The 10,287-nt window shown below is 34.0% G+C and overlaps 2 protein-coding genes across 3 annotated transcripts; one reads left to right on the top strand and one right to left on the bottom strand.

The window, feature by feature from the left end:
- Positions 1 to 410: 410 nt before the first annotated feature.
- Positions 411 to 4,431, top strand: LOC145167851 (polyadenylate-binding protein RBP45-like). The gene is made up of 7 exons (XM_079087113.1): positions 411 to 792; positions 1,397 to 1,871; positions 3,224 to 3,282; positions 3,360 to 3,490; positions 3,594 to 3,690; positions 3,786 to 3,971; positions 4,159 to 4,431. Exons 1-7 carry the CDS (start codon positions 481 to 483, stop codon positions 4,159 to 4,161), a joined length of 1,263 nt encoding a protein of 420 aa, XP_078943239.1. The 5' UTR covers positions 411 to 480; the 3' UTR covers positions 4,162 to 4,431.
- A 2,109-nt stretch (positions 4,432 to 6,540) lies between these two features.
- On the bottom strand, positions 6,541 to 9,330 carry MED21 (mediator 21). Of its 2 annotated transcripts, XR_013741494.1 has the most exons (6): positions 9,091 to 9,330; positions 8,470 to 8,785; positions 7,719 to 7,796; positions 7,235 to 7,286; positions 6,931 to 7,026; positions 6,541 to 6,775 (listed from the first exon to the last, which is right to left on the bottom strand). XR_013741494.1 is itself a non-coding variant. In XM_079087126.1 (5 exons), the coding sequence occupies exons 2-5, from the start codon at positions 8,758 to 8,760 to the stop codon at positions 6,699 to 6,701; spliced, it is 498 nt and encodes a 165-aa protein (XP_078943252.1). In that variant the 5' UTR covers positions 8,761 to 8,785; positions 9,091 to 9,325; the 3' UTR covers positions 6,541 to 6,698. The 2 variants fall into 2 exon arrangements, 1 of the variants encoding a protein (XP_078943252.1); XM_079087126.1 differs by lacking the exon at positions 6,931 to 7,026 and having other exon boundaries at positions 9,091 to 9,325.
- Positions 9,331 to 10,287: the final 957 nt, after the last annotated feature.

Below are 10,287 nucleotides of genomic sequence, written 5' to 3' on the forward strand. Positions count from 1 at the left end.
CAGGGAACAATACCGAGGGACCGCCCTCAGTATGACTTTCTAACCTAGATTTTTCAACATCATGTCGCGTGTTGCCGTGATTGATCAATGGAAGAAGCCCACAGACGGGTAGCCATACATGCATCCGGGGAACCACGTAGCAACATAATGTTAGATTAAGTTTTTAGGAGGGGTGATTATCTGAAAAAAATGAACCATAGAGTATTCGGGTGATAGTTTTACTATGAAACACCGACTCAGGGCGAAGCCCGAGTTTTTTTAACGGTTATTAGATAATAAGTAAATAATAACAAGATAACACACAAGGGCAATTTAGTCATATAACTGGAGAAGACGGAGGATGGCAAAATAAATATAGACAAAGGGGTAAAAATGCAAAATCTACAAAATTGGGTTTTTGCGCCTTACTTACGTCGTCGTTATGTCCTCAAATCACGATCTCTCTTTGACCTCTTTCGTCTCTCTGTCTAGGGTTTAGTTATGCAACCAGGAACAACGGCGGTCATGGATCCTAGGTACCAACAACAATGGATGATGATGAATCAACATCAAGTACCGCCTCCACGGCAACAGTTCCATCAACAACAGCCGCAACATATGTATACATACAACCAGCAACCACCACCGGCTGCGGCCGTTCTACCTCAGTACTCTGTAGCAGCAACACCTACGGGTGCTGGTCCAAATCATCAACCAGCTAGCGCCGATGAAATCCGTACGCTATGGATCGGTGATCTACAGTATTGGATGGAAGAACAGTACCTCGTCAGCTGTTTCGCCCAATCTGGCGAGGTATGTATGATTTTTTTCCGATTACTTCTTAATTTTTGTGCTTTTTTTTTCCGCGGCAGATTATTTTCGTTTATTTGGATCACAAAGTTTTCAGTTTTCACATATGCCCTATACACATTAAAAGGCAATTTATCTTTCTGAGGTATACCATATTGTAGTGAGCAAAATCTGCAGTGCTGGTGACGAACGGGTTTATGAATGTGGAATAATTCTGATATATTGTTACAAATACCACTATTTTTGTCAGTTATGTGTGTATTTGTGCAGTATTGGTTCGCAACTTTTTATCACTCCATCCTTTCAGATTATGAGTTGTCGTCTGAAGCCTACTACTTTTCTGATACACCATTAATAAGGATTTTCTTGCAATATTCTCTTTGTCAACCATGCTACAACATAAACACTGTAGAATATATCAGGTTTTAAATTGAAAAAAGCCCATTGACATGCAATTCAAAGTTTACCTAACCCCAATGTAAAGGATTGCTTCAAATTTACATTCTATAGAAGCTAACTTTGCACCTGTAGTACATTTTTCATGTATCTTTTGCTGTATTTATGACTAGAGGGGAATTACACACCTGATTGATGTCTGTGGTTGCAGGTCCTATCTGCTAAAGTAATCCGTAACAAGCAAAGTGGACAATCTGAAGGTTATGGTTTCATTGAGTTTGTTAATCGTGGTGCTGCAGAAAGGCATCTACAGACATACAATGGTACTCTCATGCCAAATGTTGAACAAAACTTCAGGCTGAACTGGGCTTCTCTTGGAGTTGGTGAAAAACGTGCAGATGGTTCACCTGATTTCACCATATTTGTTGGGGACTTAGCAGCTGATGTTACAGATTATACATTACAGGAGACATTTAGGGCTCATTATCAATCTGTGAGAAGTGCAAAAGTTGTAACTGATCGAATGACAGGGCGCACAAAAGGTTATGGATTTGTCAAATTTGGAGATGAAACTGAACAAATACGCGCCATGACTGAGATGAATGGAAGCTTATGCTCAACCAGACCTATGCGCATTGGTCCAGCTGCTAACAAAAACACTACTGGTGGACAACAGAATCCTAAAGGTACAACATCTTGATCTTATTTTCATGGTATTAGACTATTAGTGACAACTTTGTGATATGATTCTTGAATTTTGTATGTTTATTTCTTTTGGAGTTTGGACCCTTAGCTCTTAGAAACATACGTTGCAGTTTTGTTTATTAAGTTCAGTTCATTCAGTATTGTGTTCAAATTTCTTGAAGATAATCGCCATCTTGCAGAGTCATTTCCTTCTCGTGCTTAGAGCAATTTTGGGCATTAAATTTTTATAAAGTATTAAACATGCATAAACTTATTAGAGCTCATGTTATCTCAAAGCAGGGCATCAAGGGGCTCTATCATGTAAGATTGTGGCAATGATTTCAGCTGAAATAGTTACCCCTGTAGTGGGTGGCCTTGCTTAGGTCAGTATTAAATTTCTAGCCGTTAAATTGCCCTTTCCATTTTATTTCAATTCCTCAAGGCGACATTATACTGTAGTTAAATTACTTTCTTCTCAAGTCCTTTTAATGTTGATCTCTCCTTCCAGTCAATTTGTAGTTTCTTCCATTCAAGTGATCCTTTTTTTTTCTCCTATTTCGTTCAACAGCCACCAATTATCGCTTTACTTCTTGCTTTTGTCTTTCTCTGTATCGTTAAACTTTTTTTTACTTGGATTTTTTTTCTTCCCATTCTTAAGGTTTTAATGTTCATTTCCTTCACCTCTCTGCCTAAAGTTTAGGGCTACCTTTTCTGTGAAGATTTCTCATTCACTAAATTACAAGCGTATCATACTTATGATCTTGTTAGTTTTCACTTTCCCATGATGTATGCTAAAATATTAGTTGGGTTTTTGCATCTATGCGAATGGGGCTTGAAGTTGCAGTTGGTATTAGCATTATACATTCTGTTTTGTTTCAGAAGGGGGTGGGGCTGTATGTCATATAATTGAGAGATTTGAGAAAGAAAACTCTTCAGTTTCAGGGTTTATTTAGTCTATGTAGGTAGGTTCATTATATATATATATATATATATATATATATATATATATATTACAGGCTTGAATAGGGGCATAATGTCCTCTTGTTACTGCGTTCTCATTGCTTCTTGTGGTTATGCATAATGTAAGTTAGCTTAGATAAAACAAGTAGACAACAAATGGCTATAAGTTCTTGAAGGTGTTGTTTCTTTTTGACTAAAATGAAAACATGATTTCATTTAATCTGTGAAGCTATTTATATAAATTATATATGTATTTCTTTTTGACCCTATGCAGAAAGGATAACTTAATAGAGAAAGTTAGAAAGAGGCTTTTTCCCCTTTTGAGTCCTGACTTTTTTTTTTCAAACTGGAATGGAAACCACTTTACTTGATATGAGTTTTTATTTATTTGCAGCTTCATACCAGAATACTACTCAAGGATCACAGAGTGAGGAGGATCCAAATAATACAACTGTGAGTGATTTGTTACAAAAGAGACCACACCACATAGAAACAAAATTCTCATGAGTTTGAAAACACTTTGGTTGCAGATATTTGTTGGTGGTTTGGATCCAAATGTTACAGATGAACATTTAAGGCAAGTTTTCAGCCAACATGGACAATTAGTCCATGTCAAGATCCCTGCAGGAAAGCGGTGTGGCTTTGTTCAATATGCTGATAGGTACTTGTTTTGTGCAAACTTGTTATTTGTTGCTTTTAGAATAATATGTCTCTAAGTGGTTGTTGGTTATAACTTAACTTATATTATATAATACATGGTGCAGAAGCTGTGCTGAAGAAGCATTGCGTATGCTGCAAGGAACTCAATTAGGTGGACAAACTGTTAGACTTTCGTGGGGTCGTAGTCCTTCAAATAAACAGGTTTGTTTTTAAGTATCATTTAGTATTATTCTCAATAGTCAATACAATGGACTCATAATAAATAAGATTGAATGATGTATTTATTGAAATTTCAGGGTCAGGAAAGTCAATACAATGGTGGAGGATATTATGGATACGAGAGTTATGGGGGGTATGCTCCTGCACCTCCTGTAGTACCACAAGATCCAAATAATATGTACTATGGAGGAGGACATGCTGGAGGAGCTTATGCTGGATATGCTGCTGCTTATCCACAACACCACCCACAGCCACACCAACAGGTAATCACCCACCTCTTTTTGCGTCAATTCAAAACAAACACCCACCTCCTACATGTATATATATATATATATATATATATATATATATATATATATATATATAGCTTATTGGATTAAGGCCTTATTTCTATTTTTTTAATTTTTCTACAAATTGATATTATTTGATGTGATAATTTGGACGGTGCAGTGATATGGTGTGGAAGGATGAAGGATAAAGTACCAAAGTCATTAAATACAACATTGTAGTAATCTATCTGTCTACTTTTTTAATTTTTCTTTTGAGTTGCTTCTGTCACAAGCGCGACTTTTATTTGTATGTTTTGCTTGTTAAACAGTTAGTGGTTGGTTTGATGTTTATTCGCTTGAAGTGGAATTCATAACAAAAGTAAATCTTGATATGCTTTTATGTTGAAGCCAGGCATTGAACAATGGAAACGGTGAACCACAGTTTCAATCTTCACATATATTCCACAGCTTCAATAGTAAATCTTGATGTACTTTGATGTTCAAGGTCCATCAGTAACATTTCTTGCTTGGATATTGAATCTTCTATAACAAAATCGTCATAACATGGGTTTTAATTAACCAAAAACACAAGGAATTTGAATTTCTCATCATCCAGTTAGCTAGGACGATCCCTAGACCTTGGACATGGGTTAATTACCTTTACTCAAACTCGTTGCAATTTACATTTACATGCAAAGTTTTATTCCGACTTACATATTGCAGTAGTCCTTTTTGTTTGATAAAATGGAACATTGGGCAGTGTTTACAAATATACACATCGCAGGCTGTCAATATCTTTTGCAATGCCACATACTTCATTTTACATGCCACGTCGACTAACTCCTTTCAATATTCAACATACTTCATTTTACATTGTTTATTTTGTTTTCCAAATTTCATTTTATTTGTGTTTACGTTAACTTCAATTTTAAATTTAATTATTATTTAATTAACAAATATTAATAATTATAGTTTATTTAAAAAATATAATTGTAAACATTAAATTAGAATGAATACAACTATTTAATTTAAACGTAGACCATAAAATACATAAAAATGCATGAACGGATTGAACCAATGGTACAACCGATTGAACCCGGAACCGGTCACCAGATCGGTTCAACTAAAAAACCGATTTTTAAAACAATGATATATACCTCCTTTATCAATTAACAAATATTAATAACTATTATTTATTTAAAATATAAATGATCATAAACATATTAAATTAAAAGAAATACAATTATTTAAACGTAATTGATAGAGTGCATAAAACTGACATCATTTTCCGTTTAATAACATATCGAGTTGCATTTCATACAACTTTCTTTGTTGTTCTGACAATGTTGATGGATCAATTTCTAATAATTTCATCGCTAGTTTACTCTTTTGACGTTCATCTAGTTTACAGATAATGATGTTAATTTTAATATAGTTAGGCCTGAAATTTCCCGAAGTCGTCTTCCTTCATATGAAATGTATCTTCGGAGTCATGCAAAAATTCGTAACAGATCCATAAATTACCAACTACAAGCGGATTTGATTGAAGAGATTTGGAACCGATTTGAAGACGAAGAAAATGAGGAATAATATTGTAATATTTGTTTTATAATTCATGTTTTTTGTAACGTCTTAATATTTAAATAATTAATAAAGTAAAATAAATTTAATATTTATTATTATTTTGTTATTTTATTTTAAAAATATTATTTTAATTATAATAATAGAATTTATGTTTATTTATTATTAAGTATATATATATATATATATATATATATATATATATATATATATATATATATATATATATATATATATATATATATATAAAGTAATTGTTGATGTGGCAGTAGGGACCACTTTTGAAAGATGAGTATTATTGCACTAATGTGAGTAGTCATTGCAAAGCTGATATGTCACAATTGAAAGATTAGTGACATTGTACTGATGTGGATGACCTTACAAATATACACATCTCATTTGCCACGCAAACGTCCATGTGTACACAGTAAACAAAAAAATGCCTAGTCAGCAGAAATTGGGCAATGTCCTGTCAAACGGACCAAATTAAAAAACCATAGACATTATTTATTTATTTATTTATTTTTGCATTGAAATGGAACATGGCCACATGGGAGATTGAAGATTAGTTTGTACATTGGACCAATTTTTTTTACATACTAGAGAAAGATGAAGGGCAGGTTTGCTATATAAGACGTTGTTGGGTGAACCTTGTAGAACTATTTACAATGATCAGAATGAGAATCAAATGACATGTTTTTTCAGGCTAATTTCGTTGATGAAGATGGATAGGGCACTAATGTCTTTTGCACAAACAAGAGTGAGTTTTTTATATGGGTTGACCAGACAAGTTCTTTAAGGATGTTTTTTTTAGTGATGAGGATGAAGTGTATACATTTTTTTTTTTTTGCACAAATGGGAAATGAAAAGCAAGTTTTTGTCAAAATATTACAAAATTTGTCTCATTGCTCATAAAAAAAGCAGTGTTACAAACAAAAAGGCTAGTAGTTTTCTACTAATAGATAGATCGACAGAAAGCCCATGAGCTTAACAAACCAAACCAGGTTAAACATCTCTAATATTGATGGGTTAGTGAATTACACAGCTTTTTTTTACCAATTAATCCTCCATACAGACACTGTTACTACTACACCACTAGTAGTGCAAAATGCAAAATGCAATAATAATAATTATATTTAGTCAGTCGGGTTTCTTTAAGTTGAGACAGTTATCTGCAGCTTCATTGAACAATTCCCGCACTTGTTTCAATTCCTTCTCTGATATCAACAACAACAACCAACCCATTAAGATTAGCATTAGGTATTATTATTGTATGAATATGAATAAGACTATATATATATATATATATATATATAGAATGACTAGACACACTTGGGGGAAATGGAAATAGAAGGAAGGATGTAAAACTAACCTCTAATGTTAAACATAGTTTTTCCAGAGGGATATTAGCAACATTGCTATTGCTTCCATTTATTTGCTTATTATAGCATCATTTCACTGATTCGTTCTATTAAAAAAAAAATATTCATTCTACTTGCAATTTTTTTTCTTAACATAAAAACTACTCATTCTAACATGTTACTTGCAAAGCTTTTTTCTTATTGAAGCATTGCTATTTCTTGCATTTACCCTAAAATATCAACATGGGACTCAAAGGAAAAGAAAGAAATCAAGTAAACCATACACTAGTACATATAAAAAAAAAAAGTACAAACCTGCAGCCTCAAGTTGCTTTTGAAGTTCTTGCCCAACAAGGTCATTTTCAGCCTACACACACACACAAGGATCTATCCATATAAACTCTTCAATCATATTTGGAATATCATACTATAATCTTTTGGCCAAATTGAAGCAACATAAAATTCTTCGACTTCAAAAGAAGCCTATATCTCTCTGTTATTTCCAACTTAGTTAGAGGTGATTTTTTTTTTTTTTATAGATAATGGAAAAGCACTCCAATTTTTTCGAATCATAGCAACATACATCCATTTTGTTACCAATATAGGCAATGTATTTTATTTCATACATATTGCTATTATCAGTAAAAAAAAGTCTAAAGTACGTTTCTACTTAGAGTAAGGAAATGTTAATACATTGCTATTATAGGTAAAAAAAAAAAAAGTACATTGCCTATATTGGTAAAAGAATTATATTACATTACTGTTTGTTTCTGCAATTTTCCCTTGATGGGGTTTATACCTGGAGTTGTGCAATTCTTGTCAGCTGAGCTTCCTCACCTCCTTCTGACAAGGGCAGAGCAGCTACCAATGCATCAAACTACACATCACATCATATCATATGTTAATTGCAGGCAGATAATAATTGGTATTAAGACAAAATCATCATATTTAACTTTCAAGCCTTGGGACATGACTTAGTTTAGTGAGCTATACATAACATGGGTGTTTCTTTTTTATTTAATGCACAAAGAACGACTTAACATAGGTCATAGAATGCAAGTCACTGAAATGAGGCTTTCCATATTAAGTCCCACACTTATTTTTTCTTCCAGTTTCCAAGAGCTCGGTATTTTCTCTGATATGTTTTAAACTTCTTTTATACAGACAACAACAAACAGTTAATCAGATATTAGTAAAGACAAAGTATCGGTGCAACACTAAAGATTCCAAGAATCCTAGGAGGTGTTTGGATGTGCTTTAAACTGATTATTGCGAATATTTCTCTTATTTAATAATCATATAGTTTCTATACAGATACCTTACCACTTAATTGACCCTAAAAGACCCAAAACCAGCAGAACGTATCAAAATTCAATACTATCACCAAAAAAAAAAAAAAAAAAAATATTTTTGAGTTTAAGTAGAGCACATGCCAGAAAAGAGTTAATTTCGTTCTGAAATTGATTTACTCAATACAATTTGGTCCTTCAATATCAAACAAAAGTGGTAAATTAACACAAAAATGCTATTTGAGGAAACAATTATGGCACCTGTTTAGCAGCTTTGACAAGTTCAGCGCTCAGAAGCTTAGGTTGTTCTGCGATATTATTACTGGGAGATTCTTCGGTGGTGGGATTAGCAGCCACAGTGTTAGTAGCAGTGGGCTGTGCAGCGGTGGCGGTGGCGGCACTGGCACCGGCACCGGCAGCAGGTGCAGGAGGCTCCGGATAATTCGGAGAGAGACGAACAGGAGGTGCGTCTCTTTGCAATGTCCCGAATGTATTGAAGGCGATTGCTGCGATGGTGTTTACCTGTTCTTGTAATTGCGATATTATGTCCATTCTCTTCAATTTTAAGGCTTCGTAGCTGTATAAGTACACATACCAAATTTCAAATGAGAACCACAACATAACGTCTAGGAAATCAAAAACTTCAGCGAGGACATCAAAAAATAAATTATTTAAGCAACATTTCACCAAAATCAAACCAAAGAAATAATTTCAGCAACATAACCATAAATTCAGCAAGTTTTAGAACCGATTACAAGCATTTCAGCAAGTTTTAGAACCGATTTCATCAACAATATAACAATTCAGCAACTTTTACAACCGGTTAGAAGCATTTCAGGAAGTTTAGAACCGATTTCAGCAAGAAAATATGAAGAAGAGTACCGATTTCAGCAGATTAGGTGTGCTGTGCTACGGATATGCTCGACGGCGGCGGTGTGCGACGTACTGAGAGACGCCGGCGGTGTGCGAGGTGCGGTGCGACGCCGGCGCCGGTCCTCTGTGACGTCCGAGATGCAGGGATGGGGTGGAGGCTATGTTCTTCGATGGCTGCAAAAAGACGAGGGTAGGGTTAGGAAACGTTTATTTTTTTGGTTACTGTTACCGAATAAGAGTGTATTTTCTTATTAATTTGCGAAAATAAGATGCTGACAAACAAAGATTTAAGCTGGACTCTTATTAAAAGGCATCAATAACATTGGGGCTGTTTTTTTGTTTTAAGTGAAAATGATTCTAAAATGTAACTAACTATTGATTTTATTTTTCTTTTTGGGTACCTAATATAACAACGAACTTGTTATTTGTGTTCATCATAACCTTTTGATCGGTTATCACTTTTGATAGCCGGTCAAATGGCTATGATGAACACAAACAACAAGTTTGATGGTATATTGGATACAAAAAAAAGACCAAATGAGAACAAACTCAACGGTTGGCTACCCTCATGAGTTATTTTCCCTTTACTATTTACAGAAAAATCTCACATCATCTCAAGCTGATATTAATAATGACTTTATGAGATTCATTTTTATTTCTCTTCAAAACATAACCCACAAAAGAACATTGTTGATACATGTACAACTTTGTAAGACACTTGAATATTTATTAGGGGAATTTTGATTGAGCAGGTGCATTTCAGGACTACATTTACATTTCCAATTAAATGATTTATCGTATCATGGATTCCGGACAAGTCTACAAACAAGTGGAATCACAAGTGTTGTGATTTTTGAGTTTACTTGGCTTAAAGATCGAATTCATGAGTTATTTTCCCTTTACTCTTTACAGAAAAATCTCACATCATCTCCTGCTCATACTAATGACTTTATGAGATTCATTCTTACTTCTCTTCAAAACATAACCCACAAAAGAGCATTATTGATACATGTACAACTTTGTAAGACACTTGAATATTTATTAGGGGAATCTTGATTGAGCATGTGCATTTCATGACTACATTTACATTTCCAATCAAATGATTTATCGTATCATGGATTCTGGACAAGTCTACAAACGATTGGAATCACAAGTGTTGTGATTTTTTAGTTTACTTGGTTTTAAGATCGAATTCATGGGATAAGA

Source organism: Lactuca virosa, chromosome 1 (assembly GCF_052849685.1).
Source record: "Lactuca virosa cultivar CGN04683 chromosome 1, Lactuca_virosa_CGN04683_v6, whole genome shotgun sequence".
Taxonomy (NCBI): domain Eukaryota; kingdom Viridiplantae; phylum Streptophyta; class Magnoliopsida; order Asterales; family Asteraceae; genus Lactuca; species Lactuca virosa.